We start from the raw sequence: 17,662 nt of genomic DNA, 5'->3' as shown, positions 1-17,662 counted from the left end.
TTGACTAGTTAAAAAAAAAAAAAAAGAAAATTAAAACGAGAACAAAAAGTATAAAGACACCAGTCATACTGGATGAGGAGCCACTTTCCAGACCCCATTTTCATTTGATTTTCTCTGTGAAAACCTTATTTCCAAAGAAGACCACACTCTGAGGTACTGCGGGTTAGGACTTCCATGTATCATTTTCGGGTGACACAAGATAAATCTGTAACAGTCCCTTCGGGGGAAAGAGAGTTTCCTTTGTTTCAGGCACTGCTCAGAAGTTTCTTGGAATTTTTCTAAAAGAGTCTAGGATCCCAGAAACAAATAACACAGGGGCCACTACTTACTTAATAACGTTCTCATTGGCAATGCAAAGTGACTTCATAGCCATTCAAAAAAGTCAATGTATTTTCAAAGCCTTTGTACAGGCTGGGCGCGGTGGCTCTTGCCTGTTGTCCCAGCAGTTCGGGAGGCCAAGGAAGGTGGATCACTGGAGGCCAGGAGTTCAAGACCAGCCTGGCCAACATAGTGAAACCCTGTCTCTAATAAAAATACAAAATTGCCAGGCATGGTGGCACATGTCTATAATCCAGGCTACTCGGGAGGCTGAGGCAGGAGAACTGCTTGAACCCACGAGGCAGAGGCTGCAGTGAGCCAAGATCGCACCACTGCACTCTAGCCTGGTCGACAGAGCAAGACTCGGTCTCAAAAAAAAAAAAAAAAAGCCTTTGCACCATGAATTAGCTAAACAAAAACAAGGGAGGCAGGGAGCGGGGCTCATGCCCTGCGCATGAATGGAGCCAGTCACAGCCTTCAGCTCTCTCCCTAGTCTCCCCAGAAGTCAGCAGCGGCTCAGAAAGCAGCCAGCCGTGGCTCTCAGGTGGGCCTCATGTTTTCCTCATCACCAGCTGCTGTTTATTCCAAGGCTGCCATGGAAGCTGTGGGTCAGATCTACAATAGCCCCAATAGGGTCCACCGCAGACGGTCAAAGTGCTAAGGAATGCCGTGGCTGTCTTCCAGCCCAGGTGCTCAGCATCCTCTTGCAATTGCAGGTGTCAGAAGACTCTTGTCGACTTGAGGTCTTGGCCTTGGCGCTGAACCCAAGCCACTGATAGGAGGGTGAGAAGCTCTGAGAACCTTCCGCAGGTGTCTGGCCGGGCTGGAGAGAGCAGCCGAGGCACCCAAGCATGCAGCACTGTATGTGCTGCCCTCACCTCAACCGGTAGAAACCCGCACTCACACCTCCAAGTTCCTTCTGCCCAAGAGGCCAAGCAGGGAGCCCGGCACAGACAGAGGCCATGAAGATGTTACGTTTGGTAGAAACACCAGGAAGAGGCCGCTGGAATCACGTTCTATCAGGGCCGTGTCCATGCACTGTGGCCCCATCATCTATAAGCAATGGCCATTCGGCCTTTTGTGACCCTGCTCTCTCAGGGCAAGCAAAAATGCTCCACGGAAGGTCAGTGCTGGTAACAGCATCCTAGGGCTAGAGCCCTGATTAGTCCATTCTCATGCTGCTATGAAGAAATACCCGAGACTGGGTAATTTATAAAGAGGCTTAATTGACTCAGTTCCACGTGGCTGGGGAGGCCTCAGGAAATTTACAATCATGGCAGAAGACCCCTCTTCACAGGGTGGCAGGAGAGATAATGAGAGCCAGCGAAGGGGGAAGCCCCTTATAAAACCACAGGATCTCATGAGAACCCACTATCACAAGAACAGGATGGGGGAAATCCCCCCCATGATTCAATTATCCCCACCTGGTCCCTCCAGGGACCAGGGGAATTATGGGAACTACAATTCAAGATAAGATTTGAGTGGGGACACAACCAAACCATATCAAGCCCCTTAAACGTTTCTAAGTATACACGAAGCCAGAAGCCGCACACCAAGCCTTGGTACACAGGGCTGTCCTGGCATCAGCTTCCCGTGGTCACAAAGGACATCCTTTTCCACAATCTCAGCTGCTCAGCAGTAAAACCCCCACCCGCAATGGTCAAGATTCACCATACTATGCTGGCCCCAGCACATGGGCTGCCCTTCCTATTAGCTCCAGGAGGGGTGCTGGAATGATAACGGATATATTTACCTGATAGCCAAACTCCCACCTCTGCAGAAGCCAGTCAGAAACCTGTCCCCCAAAGGCACAGATTCCACATGGCTTTGAGCCCTACCCACTGTAAGAGCAAACACGAAGGGAAACTAAGGGGCTAGATTTTCCCTGTTGAAAATAAGAGGAAAGGTTCCCCGCCCCAACCTCACCCTGCCCAGCTTCCTTAGAGCCTTGACTTCGGAGAACTTACAACTGTAAGGTTTTTTCTCTGAGACACATGTGAATCTTTTTAACAGCTAAATAAGCCTCTGCCAGAAATGTCTTTCTCAAGGACCTGGAAGCCATCTCTTTGAAATGTAATCATCAAAGAAGGTAGGGCCTCTGTCTCCTAGCTTCCTTTTTCTTTTTTTTAAAACTTGTCATCTTTTATTAATTTTTTCATAACTCTGCTCTCCCCAGAAATAGGAAGGTAGGTTTCTAACTTTGGTGGTAGCTTCACTCCAAAACTACCTACTGTTAAAGATATGAGAAGTTTATTTTTTCCTTTTTTTTTTGAGGCGGAGTCTTGCTCTGTCACCCAGGCTGGAGTGCAATGGCGCAAATTCAGCTCACTGCAACCTCCACCTCCCGGGTTCAAGCAATTCTCCTGTTTCAGCCTCCCAAGTAGCTGGGACTACAGGCACACGCCACCACATCTGGCTGATTTTTGTATATTTTATTAGAGAAGGGGTTTTGCAATGTTGCCCAGGATGGTCAACAAACCCCTGACCTCAGGTGATCCACCTGCCTCGGCCTCCCAAATTGCTGGGATTACAGGCATGAGCCACTACACCCAGCCTATTTTTTCCTTTGAATGAAGCCAAACCAGGAAGACAAATGGTCACCCAATCACGGGTGAATCTAAGATGAGCTTCATGTGACCAGGGGCGCTGCTGAGCTGTCGTACTTGAGGACTAGTTATGGCTTCTGAGAACACAGATGTCACAGGTTGCATCTGCTCGGCTCTATCAAAGAGTGAGGTTGCTTTCCGCCTTTGCAGTCTCAGTGGATTGCCTGTGATACATCTTGCATTCTGGTTTAATGCTTATTCAGTAATAAAACCGTTTCCTTTTCTCCTATCTTTGTGGAGAGGTTTTCTGGATTGGGAGGAGACTGTTTTTAATTCGACTTCCCAACCACCCCCAACCTCAATCATGAAGCACGACTTACTTTGAACATGGCTGCCTGTGGCTCACCGAGCTCATGGAACGGAGGCTTGCTGGTGGCCATCTCGATGATGGTGCAGCCCAGGGACCAGATATCAGCCGGGGCACCATACCCACGAGGCCCCTGATCAATGATCTCCGGTGCCATGTACTGCAGGGTACCTATTTGGAAAATAAACAAACAGACTGTGGGTACCTGTATTGCTTAGAAACTAAGTGATCCACAGTCCCAGCTGCTCGGGAGGCTGAGGCAGGAGGATCACTTGAGCCCAGGTGTTAGAGACCAGCCTGGGCAATACAGCAATACCTTGTCTCAAAAACTAAACAAAACAAAAACCCACCACTAACTGTGAAATGAATGGCCTCATGAATGGCAGATGGAGTCTTATCCCATGCATAAATAATATGGTTGCTTTTTTTTTTTTGAGAGACTCACTCTGTTGCCCAGGCTGGAGTATAGTGGGGTGATCTTGGCTCACTGCAACCTCTGCCTCCTGGGTTCAAGCAATTCTCATGCCACAGCCACCCAGGTAGTTGGGATTACAGGTGCACACCACCATGCCTGGCTAATTTTTGTATTTTTAGTAGAGACGGGGTTTCACCATGTTGGTCAGGCTGGTCTCGAACTCCTGACCTCAGGTGATGTGCCTGCCTCGGCCTCCCAAAGTGCTGGGATTTACAAGCATGAGTCACCATGCCCGGCCCAGTTCTATCTTTCTGACCAGAGACATGCAATATGCCTTCCTTTACTACTAATCACATGAGAGAAGACCGCCTGGTCCCTCGAAGCACAAATGGCGCAATTCTGTAAGCACGTATTAGTACATGCCAAATACAGGAAAGCCAGAATGTGAGAAACACAGCCTGATGGTAAGGAGCTGCCTAGTGGAGGAGACAGAATGCTGGCATCGGTGGCAGTAACGGCAAACTGTGGTAGGTGCTAGGACAGAGAAATAACAGAACGCTATGAGAACATTAATAAAACAGGGTTTGACTCTCTGCCTGGTTCAGGTCAGGGAAATCTAGGGCTCTGTCCATTTGGGTCTCTGAGGAGTAAATGCCAAGGCAAGGTGAAACATACAAGAGATTTATTGGGGAGAAGGTCGCTGAATGACAACGCGGGAGGGAGCTGGGCAGGCAGGGCCAGCTGCAGACCACACAGCAGGCCAACACCTGGGAGTGGAGAGGAAGGCAGATTCAGACAGGGAGAATCTCAGATGGCAGAGCAGCCTGGAGAGGGCTTCAGCCAGGCCGCTGGGGAGTCTGCAGCCCAGAGCTGTCCACTGGAAGAGACCCACCTAGGTTCCGGCACCCCCGCCAGGCTCAGACCTTGGTGGGGAGCAGCCTGGGTAAAGCGTGACTTTGCTGGGTTGGGACCTGGGGCTGTCAGGGAAGCAGGGTCCTGCTGTGAAGGCTGGAGAGCTGGACAAAGGGGACCATGGTGTGAGATAGACAGCGGGTCCGGGACGAGTGGTGTCTGACACAGAGCAGGGTGTGGGAAGAGTTAAGGAGGCAATGGCAAGGGCACAGGCCCAGTGGCAAGCTGCGTGGGCCCAGGGCTCTGGCTTTGGACGTGCTCCTGTGGGTCATGAGCTACCAGAGGTGTGCCACGGGAAGGTGGCGATCAGCTGTGGAGGCAGGAAGTCGAAGGGTCGTTGAGAGCAGACAGCATGCAGGGAGGACAGTCAAGGGCTCTGCAAAGAAAATCCTGTTTTCCTTGAAACACAGCCTATGCAAAGGGGACACGTGTGGAAGTGACAGCAGATACTGAGGGCAGGCAAAGAGGTTTAGAAGAAGATAGCAAAGTCAGAGATGACCTTGGCCACGCATGAACAGAACACTGACACCCAGAGAAACTCAAAGGCCTATTTCAGGATCACACAACCAAAGGTTTCCTGAGTTTTAATCAATGAAAGCAGGGCCAGGCATGGCGGCTCACGCCTGTAATTCCAGCACTTTGGGAGGCCAAGGTGGGCGGATCACTTGAGGTCAGAAGTTCAAGATCAGCCTGGCCAACATGGTGAAACCCTGTTGCTACTAAAAATAAAAAATTAGCCAGGCTTGGTGGTGGGTGCTTGTAATCCCAGCTACTCGGGAGGCTGAGACAGGAGAATCGCTTGAACCTGGGAAGCGCAGGTTGTAGTAAGCTGAGATCATGCCACCGTAACTCCAGCCTGGGCGACAGAGCAAGGCTCCGTCTCAAAAACAAAAACAAAATCATAATAAAGCAAAGGGCACACTGGCTAAAAAGAAAGTTTGGAGAAGCTACCTACTACGCCCCCTCTGGAAGATGCAATGTCTTAATAGCATTCTTCCCATGACCATTTGAAAGTCTCTAGGGGCAGCTGTGACAGACAGAATGTGTGGCGATGATGGCAACGTTCTGTTCTGTGTGGTTCAATATGGCAGTGACTACGCTCATATATTTGACTGTTGGGGCCTTGAAATGTGGCTAGTGAGACTGAAGAAATGCATTTTCAAGTTTTAATTTTATGCAATTCCAAGTGACTTCAATATAAGTTTCAATATGAATCAGGTTGTATCAGTGAGCACAAGAGATCGTGCGGCACGAATGATGGCTTTGGTCTCCAGAGCTGATGCCCTGGCGGGGAAGTGTTCAGTGAGTTGCAGAGTTGGGCAACATGGCGGCGCATTACACTTGATGCCCCATTAGGAAATCCCAGAGCCCCAGGAAGGGAACGTCCGGTGACACAATATCCCCTATGGGCTCTTGCTGCTGTGAGTAACAGAGGGAGAGGGCCTGGCAGGGAATGTGCCTTCTGACGAATCCATAATTGAGGAAGGATCTGACACCGTGCTGCTTATGAAGCGATCCTCTCTCAGCTCTGCTCTCTGATACTGAGTCTCGGACTGCTTCGCCTGCAGCTAGCTCCCTATTAGGGCTCTGCAACCAGGTGGCGCTAAAGAGAACCCCTGGAAGGATGGGGGAGGGAGCGGAGACCTGCTAGGTACTTGCTGTGGCCCTAAGCTTCGAGCTGGACCCTCAGTTGGCCCCAGTCTCCAGTTCTGTGTCACCTTGTACTTCCAGAACCAGCCTCATCCTGCCCCTCAGAGGTACTTGCTCCAGCCTGGTGACACTCCCTCTCAACAAGTTCTAATCTCACCCTCCCATCTGCCCCCAAGCCCCAGGGGTATGAGATTCCTGACACCTCAGGGCCTCCCTTTCTGCCTTTTTGGTTTTCAATACCCAGCAAACAGTTATTTCTATTTAATTCTCTCTGTGGAAATAAGTGGGGTTATTTTTGTTTTTCTGCCTGGACTCTAATATAATCATTCAATTTATTTCTTCAAAGAGCAAGAGAATACATTTAGAGATGTATCCAGCAGTAGAAAAAAACGCTAAACCAAATGTCAACGGCTAATTGGCTCCAGTCAAATAGATGTCCGTCCTGGTACAATTATTTCTTAATTGAAGACTACTTAGTCTGCTTACTTCTAAATTTGGAGATTTTTCCTTTTTGCAAAGGAAACAGCAAAGCGAAGAGACAACCCACAAAATGGGAGAAAATATTTGCAAACTGCCCCTCTGCCAAGGGACTAATAACCAGAATATGTAAGGAGCTTAAACAACGCTACAAGAAAAAAGTCTAATAATTTCATCAAAAAATGGGCAAAAGATCTGAATAGACATTTCTCAAAAGAAGACATACAAATGGCAACAGGCATACGAAAGGGTACTCAACATCACCAATCATCAGAGAAATGCAAATCAAAACCACAAGGAGATAGCATCTCACGCAGTGAAAACAGCTGATACCCAAAAGACAGGCAATAGCAAACGTCGGCGAGGATGTGGAGAAAAGGGAACACTTGCACACTGTTGGCGGGAATGGAAATTAGTACAATCGCTATGGAGAACAGTTTGGAGGTTCCTCCAAAAACTAAAAACAGAGTCGTCATAGGATCCGGCAATCCCACTCCTAGGTACATACCCAAAAGAAAGGAAATCAGGATATCCAAGAGATATCTATACTCTGGTGTTTGCTGTGGCACTGTTTACAATAGCTGAGATTTGGAGGCAATCTAAGTGTCCATCAACAGATGAATGGATAAAGAAAATGTGCTACATATACACAATGAAGTACTATTTAGCCATCAAAAAGAATGAGATTCTGTCATCTGCAACAGCACGGATGGAACTGGAGATGATTACGTTAAGTGAAATAAGCCAGGCATAGAAAGAGAAACATTGCACGTTCTCACTTTTTTGTGGGAGCTAAAAATCAAAACAATTCAACTCAGGGACACAGAGTAGAAGGATGGCGACCAGAGGCTGGGAAGGGCAGTGGGGGCTGAGGTAAGGTGGGGATGGTTAGTGGGTACAAAAGAAAAAGAATGAATAAGATCTAGTATTTGATAGCACAACAGGGTGACTACAGTCAATACATTTTGGCCGGGCCTGGTGGCTCATGCCTGTAATCCCAGCACTTTGGGAGGCCAAGGTGGGGGGAATCACTTGAGCCCAGGAGTTTGAGACCAGCCTGGGCAACAGAGTGAGACCCCCTGTCTACTAAAAAAGTACAAAATATTAGCCAGGTGTGGTGGTGTGCACCTGTAGTCCCAGAAACTTGGGAGGCTGAGGTGGGAGGATCACCTTAGCCCAGGAAGTGAGGCTGCCGTGAACCGACATCATGCCACTGTACTCCAGCTTGGTTGGATGGGAGACCTTGTCTCAAAAAAAAAAAAAAAAGTATGTTAAAAAAATGAAAAGAGCATAACTGGATTGTTTGTAACACAAAGGATAAATGCCTGAGGTAATGAATACCTAATTTACCCTGATGTGACTATTACATACTGCATGCCTGTATCAAAATAGTCTATATTCCATAAACATACACTTACTATGTACCCACAAAAGTTATAAATAAATTTGCAGATTTCTTTATATGGAGCCATGGTGAATGTCTTTCTAAAGGAAAGGACTCCATAATAATATTCGTAGTATTTATTGCTGTTTAAGGAATGATCCCCCAAATCTATCAACTCAAACAACAAATAGGTATTACATAGTTTCTATGGGTTGAAACCCAGGAGCAACTAGCTAGCTGGCTGGACCTGGCTCAGGGTCTCCCAGGAAGTTACAGTCCAGATGTCAGCTGGGGCTACAGTCATCTGAAGGCTGGACTGGGGCTGGAGGATCATTTTCCAAGCTCACTTACTAAGGATGGAGCTGGTGGGAGGCTTCAGTTTTTCACTACATGGGATCCTTCATAGGACTGGCTTGCAGCATGGCCAGAGTGAGTGATCCAACAGAATGGGAGGAAATATTTGCAAACTACTCCTCTGCCAAGGGACTTATCCCTTGGTGGAAAGAGGAATGGCACACTGCCTTTTATGACCGAGCCTCCAGGTCACACACCATCAGTCCTACTTCTTCCTAATCATTAGAAGCAAGTTGCTAAGTACAGTCCACATTCGAAGGGAAGGAACCACACAAGGGTGTGACTAACAGAGGTACGGATCATTGGGGGTCATTTTGGAGGCTGCTTGCCACAAATTCTGACTTCTGGTGAGCATTTGATGGCTTACGCCAAGTGTCTCCACACAGCTTTGTCCATCTAACTCAAATGACTCTGGGAGGTTAGGCAGAGGAAGCACCATCTACCACTATTCCAACTTTACACAGGAGGCAACTGAGGTTGACAGAGGCTAGAGGATTCGCTTAAGCTAGAACCCACATCTTCTACCTCCAAGTTCACAACTACACACCATAACATCACTGATCTATATGCTACATCAAGAAGCCCTGCTGAAAACAAAGCTGCCTGAATAACAGCAGCAGTTGTAAGGATTTCCAAAGCCACAATGGAGCTTCTTTCCATATAACTGGAAGGTACAGGCAATAATGAAAAACTGGGCGCTCTATTTTATTCACTACTGTATTCACAGGGTAACCATCCACTCTCAGTACAGCCAAGAGAGAGAGACGGACGCACACAACTATTTCAAATACTCAAGGGAACATCCCCTGGTGGGATGCCTATTTGGTGTGTACCTTAGCTATCCCAAAGGCTGGATTCTGTCGAGAAAAGCAACTGAAGATGGCATTGCGGGGCATCTGAATCATGCACAGATCCTGGAAAATTGGGTTGCCTTAAATCTGGCTCTCATAGGCCAGGCATGGTGGCTCACGCCTGCAATCGCAGCACTTTGGGAGTCGAAGCAGGCAGACTGCTTAAAGTCAGGAGTTCAAGACCAGCCTCGCCAACGTGGTGAAATCCCATCTCAACTGAAAAATACAAAAATTAGGTCGGGCACGGTGGCTCACACCTGTAATCCCAGCACTTTGGGAGGCCGAGGCGGGCAGATCACCTGAGGTTGGGAGTTCGAAACCAGCCTGACCAACATGGAGAAACCCCGTCTCTACTAAAAATACAAAAAATTAGCTGGGTGTGGTGGCACATGCCTGTACTCCCAGCTACTTGGGAGGCTGAGGCAGGAGAATCATTTGAACCTGGGAGGTGGAGGTTGTAAGTGAGCCGAGATTGCGCCACTGCACTCCAGTCTGGGCAATAAGAGCAAGACTTTGTCTCAAAAAAAAATACATACATACATATATATATATATATTAGCCAGGCATGGTGGCATGTGCCTGTGGTCCCAGCTACTCGGGAGGCTGAGGCAGGAGGATCATTTGAACATGGCTCTCCCGGGGTGCCATATGCTCTCTAAACTATATCTCCTCCAAGGTGTGGCCTTCCACACACAGCTTGGTCACTGCCGGCTATGGCTCTTAGGCACCTACACCGGTGCAGTGGGGCAGTTCAGAACAAGGTGACAAGGAGACCCACCGGCACTGACTCAGCCCCGCTAGGGCATACAGTCCACTGGGGGCTCCTGGATAACTGTCGCTAGGATTTTCAGATTACCAGCAAAGAAGATACACGGCGGAAGACAACAGTTAATCACTGAGGCCCAGCGGCCTTCTATTCTGATCAAGGGGCTGAGAGAGTTGAGAGAGTAGTTTTGGGGGTAGTGCTGAGGCAGCTTCTATAGAGAGAGCTATGCTGGGCTGCCTACCCTCTCCCAAGTTACAGGAGTTGGGGCAGGACTGTCCCCAAAAGGGTGTGGGCCCCGGGCGACTCAAGCCACTCAATACCAACTCAGGATTATCACATCTTCCACAGGCCCCTGGAGATACTATTAGAGCCCAAATGTCAAAATTTCATATTGATCAAGTACAGAAAAGAGAAGTAAGGTACGATTTTCCCATGGCCCCAGGGACTACCCTAGCTGACCTGCCCACGGGATGAGCCTGGTGGGAAGGGGGTGCCACTTGTTCCTAACCCAAAGCCTTTGAAGGGGGCTTCACTGAGCCAACTCTGCTCCATGTGAATATGTTCCTGCAGGTAAACTGCACAGTGCACTGGCTCCCAAGGGAGCAAAGGTAACTCCCAGCAGCAGACAGGGGACTGTGAGGTCTGGGGACACTGCTACACCCTCTCAACAGTACGTTGAAGCTGCATGAACCCCAGACACCAGATATGGGACCTATTGTAGAAATACTGGCTTAGGGTTTATCTTTTATCTTTATTATTTATTTGATTGACTGATTAACTGACAGGGTCGCGCACTGTCACCGAGGCTGGAGTGCAGTGGCACAATCATGGCTCACTGCAGCCTCATTCTCCCAGGCTTCAGTGATCCTCTCACCTCAGCCTCCCGAGTAGCTGGAACTACAAGTGCAAACCACCACACCCAGCTAATTTTTATATTTTTGGTAGAGACAAGGTCTCAGTATGTTAGCCAGGCTGGTCTCAAACTCCTGAGCTCAAGCGATCCTCCACCTTGGCCTCCCAGAGTGTTGGGATTATAGGCATGAGCCACTGCGCCCAGCCTACGATCTTTTAAAAAGGAATCCTGGGAGTCTCTCTCAGAACCTAGTCTGGTTCCAGGGGCTGCCCAATAAAAAATAAAGAAAAGAAAAAAAAGAAAAGGAATTCCTGCTCAAACGCAGTCTTCCACAGCCCAAGTCCCTCAGCAGAACGAGATGGAGGATATAATGTAAGGGGTAAATGACTGGGGGGAGGGGCAGTCAGCCAAAGGGCAGGCCCCAGCCCACAACACAGAAGTTACATCCAGAGGGAGCCAGCAAGGGAAGATAAACATCAGCCAGGCCCACAGCGCACAAAGCCAGCTTCCAATCATGCTAGTCAGGTGACAACTTTCCCTGCCCCTGTCCTCTCCTTCCTGCAGCTGGTGATTAGGGAGAAAAAGCCAACACCCTGCTCCTGACCACAAGTCACTGCCTGCGGGGAGAAGGGAGAGGAGTCTGCCTTTTGAATGAGGAACAGTGCATTGATCAGTATGTTATCCTGAATCCTTTTTTTGTTTGTTTGTTTTTGAGACAGGGTCTTGCTCTGTAGCCCAGGCTGGAATGCAGTGGCACGATCTTGGCTCATGCAACCTCCACCTCCCGGGTTCAAGTGATGAATCCTTTTTAATTCCTGAATTCAGACTGCGCGTGCCCCTTCAAGTGTCGTTATGACTTTCTCCGTTATGTAAGGGTGGCTGGAGAAGTGCAAGGAAAGAACTCCCGCCCTGGGCAGGAGGAAAAGCGGGAGAGAAAAAGCCACTTGCTTTTGTAATTACACCCTTTGAGTCCAATGGGTTCAACATGTTAAGTTACGCACATAAACTCTGTTCTCTTAAAGGCTCCTTCCAGCTCTAATAACCCATGACTTCTGAGTACAAGTGAGTATTTAATTAGCAAACACTTCAATTGCACCTGCTATGTGCCAGGTACCAGTCAAAGCACTTCATCAATAACTCACTTTACCCTCATAAAAGCCCTATGAGTAGCATTTCTATTTTACTTATGAAGCAACTGAGGCACGTGGAGGTTAAGTAACATGCCCAAGGTCACACAGCTAGCAAGTGGTTGAGCCAGGATTTAAACCAACGTTTGCAGCCGGACGAGAACAGAGTTCCTATCCCGAGTTCTCCTCCTAGGTATCTACCCGAGGGCAGAAAACACATGTTCACATAAGCTTTGTATGCGAATATTCACAGCAGCATTATACACAGTGGCCAAAAAGCGGAAACAATCCCAAATGACTATTAACCGGTAAATGGATGAACAAACGTGGTTCTCCACACAATGGAACGCTATTCGGCCCCAAAGAACGTCAACGAAGTACCCATACATACCACTGCATGGAGGAACTGCGGAAACTCAAAGGACAAGAAGGTAGATGCAAAACCCCAAGTGCAAAACCCCACATCCATGCGTGTGAATATCCACAACAGGCCAAGCCACACAAACACAACAAAGTAGAAAAGTGATGAGCTGGGGCTGTGGTGGGAATGGGGATTGAATTCCAAGGGGCACAGGGGTCTGCTAGGTTCAGACCCTGGATCATGGTGATGGCCGAGCAACTCAGTGAATTTACTGAAAACCAATGAATTGGGCACTTCTAATGGGTGCTTTGATGATATGTCAGCTATACCTCAATAAGGCTATTAAAAAAAAAAAAAAAAAAGATAAGGCAGGGCCGACCCTGGCTACAACGGCCCTTCCTCCTGTTCCCGCAGGTTCCCATGTGTGGGGCAAACCCTTCAGAGGAACACAGGAGGGGAGGGCTCCAGGCCAGGAAGTTGCCTGAAACCCTCTGGCTCTCCTGCCAGGCTGAGCAACCACCGACCCAGACTTCTGCACCAGCCAGCTACAGAACTGCTCTGTTTTGCAAAGAGCAATTATATGCGGGGGAATTTCCTAACCAAAATGAGACCCCTTCTTCATTATCCCCCGAACACCCCTGCATTCTTTTGCAATGTAAAATCTGTGCCTCCCCAAGCCAATTACTTGGGAAATGTGAGATGCAAGGATGAATTATGCATGTGTTTTCCTTGTGAGTTTTTTCCTCCTCAGGGATGCTAATTATGAGATAAATTGTTGGGGGTTTTATGTCTTGAAATAACTCCTTGTCATATCAGAGCCCCTCTTGCTACGTATTGCTAAGCTAATTGGTAGCTTCCAAAGAGGAGGATACAAGTCATTTTCAATTAGGGTAGTAAAATGCTAAAAGAAAATAAAGTGCTAGTCATACATACATATTCATATACACATATTGATAGATGTATATTTACACCAGAAACAATGAATGAAAATTCAATGCACTCTTTCTTTGGGAGATTCTGATAGTGTCCCCGGTAGAATATTTTCCCATTTTCAGGCACATGTGCTTACTTCCTCTTGTGTTACAAGTGAGAAGTCATTTTGTGATGTATTAAAATTCTTTTTAGATGGTGAATGTGTCTCCACTGTGGGTGTCCAGTGGCTGACACACAACAACTCTCTCGTTGACAAAAAGTCTTTCAAAGCTGAGACATTATTCACCAAAAGTAAGACCCAAGCTGTCTACTCTAAAGCTTTGGTGACTGCAGAGATAGAGAACAGTCACCCATCTTTTATAGCTCATTTCTGAGCTGTATTATTGTAAGAGCTGTTTCTTTTCTTTGTTTTTTTGAAACAGAGTCTTGCTCTGTCATCCAGGCTGGAGTGCAGTGGTACAATCACAGCTCACTGCAGCCTCGACCTCCCGGGCTCAAGCACCTCAGCCTCCTTAGTAGCTGGGAACACAGGCACACACACAGCTAGTAATAATAATAATTATATTATTACATAATATGTATATATAACATATATACATCATATGTAATATGTGATATATAATATACATCTACCCATCTTTTGGATGACAAAGAAGAAAGTAGGGTAATCTTGTTGCCACAAGTAGCTGGCTAAGTGCATTGCTATGACAAAGTTACAAATGATATATTATCTATAATCTATTATCTATAATATAATACAGAATTATTATTATTTATTTTTTGTAGAGATGGGGTTCTCCTTATGTTGCCCAGGCTGGTCTTGAACTCCTGAGCTCAAGCGAGATCCTCATGCCTCAGTCTCACAAAGTGCTCAGCCTATGAAAGCCGTTTCAGAATTTTTTTTTTAAGAAATGGGGTCTCACTATGTTGACCAGGCAGGTCTTGCACTCCCGGCTTCAAGTGATCCTCCCATCTTGGCCTCTTACATTAAGTGCTGAGATTACAGGCGCAAGCCACTGTGCCAGGCCCCAGCTGTTTCATAGTTCTGTCAAGCAAGATCTTTGTGATCTTTATGTTACTCCTTGGAGGACTATAAACCTTTACTTAATCAAAAATCAGAACTTCTTTCCAAGGATCAAAGTTCTTGTTATTAGTCAGGTTTCAGCAGGAATTTCCAAAAGCCAAAGGCAGCTTCTGACCATCACTCTACTTACTGGTCTTGCAACTGTAAAACTAGTTGATAATTTTACACCACCCTTTGAACCCAGCCCCTGTCAATGCTCAACTTACTCCATCATCGACACATGGACAAGAAAATCCAATTCCTCAAAATCACTTGGAATACCACACTCCCCTGGAAGAATAGCCTCTCTGGGACACACAATCATATCAAAACACAAGGCACCAGAATTCACTGCGGTAACAGGCTATTTTTATGACAGACCAATAAAATGTCTTAATCGGTTGTCTGAGGAATATTGTTATTCAGCATTACCCATGATTTCAAATTATGGGCCATTAACTTTAAAGAGATGTGCTGCCATCTTGCCGATTGGTTGAGGGACCTTCAAAAAACCTAAGCAAAGGCCAGGCACGGTGGCTCTCACACGTGCAATTTCAGCACTTTGGGAGGCCAAGGTGGGCGAATCACTTGAGGTCAGAAGTTCTAGAGCAGCCCCTGGTCAACATGGTGAAACCCCGTCTCTATTAAAAAATACAAAAATTAGCTGGGCATGGTGGCACGTGCCTGTAGTCCCAGCTACTCAGGAGGCTGAGGCAGGAGAATTGCTTGAACCCAGGAGGTGGAGGTTGCAGTGAGTCGAGATCACACCACTGCCCTCCAGCCTGGACAACAGAAAGAGACTCTGTTTCAAAGAAGAAAAAAAAAAAAAAACCTTTGCAGAGCACTACATCTACCCAACTTTTGGATGACAAAGAAGAAAAAGTAGGGCAATCTTGCCACAAGTAGCTAGCTAGCTGCATCAGTATGATAAAGTTAAAAACAATTTGAAGTTGGGAATGATACACTGTCCACTTCAAGTATCAATTGCTCGCTGTGCTCCAAGAAGGCGCTCAGTAAGTAACTGCTGAACAGTCGCAGCTTGTACAGAAAGCCTAACTCTGGGATGGGCACCCCGTGCCAAGCTCTGGTCCACTCACCAGTAAAAGTCTCTGTGCAGGGGTTTACACCCGCAAGACGTTTCGAGGTCCCAAAATCAGAGATTTTCACCACTCCGCTGTAGGTGTTCACCAGAACATTATCGCCCTTTGGAAAAGAACAACATCAAGCGCTTAAAAGACAGGTTGAAACAAACTCATATGAAACAGATATGGACCTTGAGAAACTGTCACAAGTCTCTAGGAAAACCAAACTTTGCATTTTGGGGACTGTCATGCTCAATCATACCCCTCTGTCAGCCAGTCACTCAGCAGACACCACCCACAGCTCTCATGATCTGATTCAAGCAAAGGCAACTTCATCAGCTTAGAAAAGCAAATACCTTTATGTCTCTGTGCACGATCTGGTTTTCATGGAGATACTTAAGGCCCTCTAGGATCTGTTTGGTGTAAAACTTGATCGTTGGTTCCTTCATCGGCCCCCATTTGGATCGCAAAAGAGCAGAAAGGCTTCCTAGAGACAGTCACAGCAAAAAGCTTATCAGGATGAGAAAGATTCAATGATAAGAATTCAGGGAAATGAGGTCGGGAGTGGGTGGCTCAGGCCTGTAATCCCAGCACTTTGGAAGGCCAAGGCGGGCGTATCACAAGGTCAAGAGATTGAGACCATCCTGGCCAACATGGTGAAACCCCATCTCTATTAAAAAATACAAAAATTAGCTGGGCATGGTGGCACGTGCCTGTAGTCCCAGCTACTCAGGAGGCTGAGGCAGCAGAATTGCTTGAACCCAGGAGGTGGAGGTTGCAGTGAGCCGAGATCGCACCACTGCACTCCAGCCCGGCACCTAGCGACAGAGCGAGATGCTGCCTCAAAAAAAAAAAAAAAAAATGGATTCAGGGAAATGAAGTGAGGTGAGGTTTCTAACCTAACAAGCGTTTAAACCAAGACCATCGGATCTGGGCTAAATGTAGTGTATTTCCTCCCCTCTATAGCTACAGCCAGGGAATGAACTGAAAGCGATTCAGAACATGAACCTGAGCAGAGGCGGAGGGTGAACACGAACACCTTGTGTCCCCTGAAATTCAGTGGGGGCCAATTGTGGGTTTAGCTCTGTTCAGCTGCATGAAGTTAGGAGAGCAAAACAATGCTCTCTAAACTCGAGGGTCACGGCCTGCTGGCGCAGATAACGCAGGTCCCATGACACTTGTTTACAGGAGGTCTGTCTCAGCCATTCTGCTTGGGTCAAAGCCACGTTTTATATCTTGCCTGGAATCAGAGGTAGATAGGTCCAGAGTGAGGGGCCCTTTAGGGTAACAAGGACTAGGAATGGAGGAAGATGGGCCTCTCTGTCCTCAGTGTGAGAAAGCCACAGAGGCAGGTCACAGGGCGGGACTGTCTTAATTAACAACCACTTCCCCCAATTACGCTATTAAACACTGAACATTTGGGCCAAAAGAAAAGCTCCCTTCAGGATACTTGGACCACATGTCTCAAAGGACATCATGTGAGCTGCAGGACGTCCTGTCCACTGGCAGGAACGGGCCCTCAGACATCGGCTGGTCTCAGCTTCCCACTTACCCAATGTTATAGGACCTTGATCTACCTTGGTTTCTCCATCTGTAAAAGGGGATGAACACGTCTGTCTCTAATTCTGTCGATACCCTTAAACCTAACACCTGGGATGAGGTATCAACTAATGAGAAGAGTAATGGGCCACGTGCAGTGGCTCACGCCTATAATCCCAGAACTTTGGAAGGCCAAGGCAGGCAGATCACCTGAGCTCAGGCGTTCAAGACCAGCCTGGTCAACATGGCAAAACCTCAGATACTAAAAATATAAAAATTAGCCAGGCATGGTGGTGGGCACCTGTAATCCCAGCTACTGGGGAGGCTGAGGCAGGGAGAATTGCTTGAACCCAAGAGGCAGAGGGTGCAGTGAGCCAGTATCATGCCACTGCACTCCAGCCTTGGCAACAGAGACTCTGACTCAAAAAAAAAAGCAATGGACAAGTTTTCTGCTAGACTATGAGCAACTTAAGGGGAAAAGAAACTACTTCATTTATCCCTGAAAATCTAGCCCACTGCTGACTTTTTTTTTTTTTTTTTTTTTTTTGGAGACAGGGTCTCACTGTGTCACCCAGGCTGGAGTGCAGTGGTGTGATCTTGGCTCACTGCAACCTCCACCTCCCGGATTCAAGCGATTCTGGTGCCTCAGCCTCCCAAGTAGCTG

The 17,662-nt window shown here is 47.4% G+C and overlaps 1 protein-coding gene across 2 annotated transcripts in view; it reads right to left on the bottom strand.

Annotated features, from left to right (window-relative positions):
- MAP3K15 (mitogen-activated protein kinase kinase kinase 15) overlaps positions 1-17,662 on the bottom strand; it is a 149,306-nt gene that overhangs the window by 16,544 nt on the left and 115,100 nt on the right. For both annotated transcript variants that reach the window (XM_064364478.1, XM_012434070.3), the window contains exons 17-19: positions 15,816-15,946; positions 15,475-15,580; positions 3,245-3,402 (exon numbers count right to left, since the gene is read on the bottom strand). In XM_064364478.1, the coding sequence (XP_064220548.1) occupies positions 3,245-3,402; positions 15,475-15,580; positions 15,816-15,946 (395 nt within the window). The remainder of the gene's footprint in view (positions 1-3,244; positions 3,403-15,474; positions 15,581-15,815; positions 15,947-17,662) is intronic.

Source organism: Aotus nancymaae, unplaced genomic scaffold (genome assembly GCF_030222135.1).
Source record: "Aotus nancymaae isolate 86718 unplaced genomic scaffold, 86718_ANA_hifiasm-v0.15.2.pri h1tg000058l, whole genome shotgun sequence".
Classification (NCBI taxonomy): Eukaryota; Metazoa; Chordata; class Mammalia; order Primates; family Aotidae; genus Aotus; species Aotus nancymaae.
The sequence above is the reverse complement of the archived record's forward strand: the minus strand, read 5'-3'. Positions and strand labels throughout refer to the sequence as shown.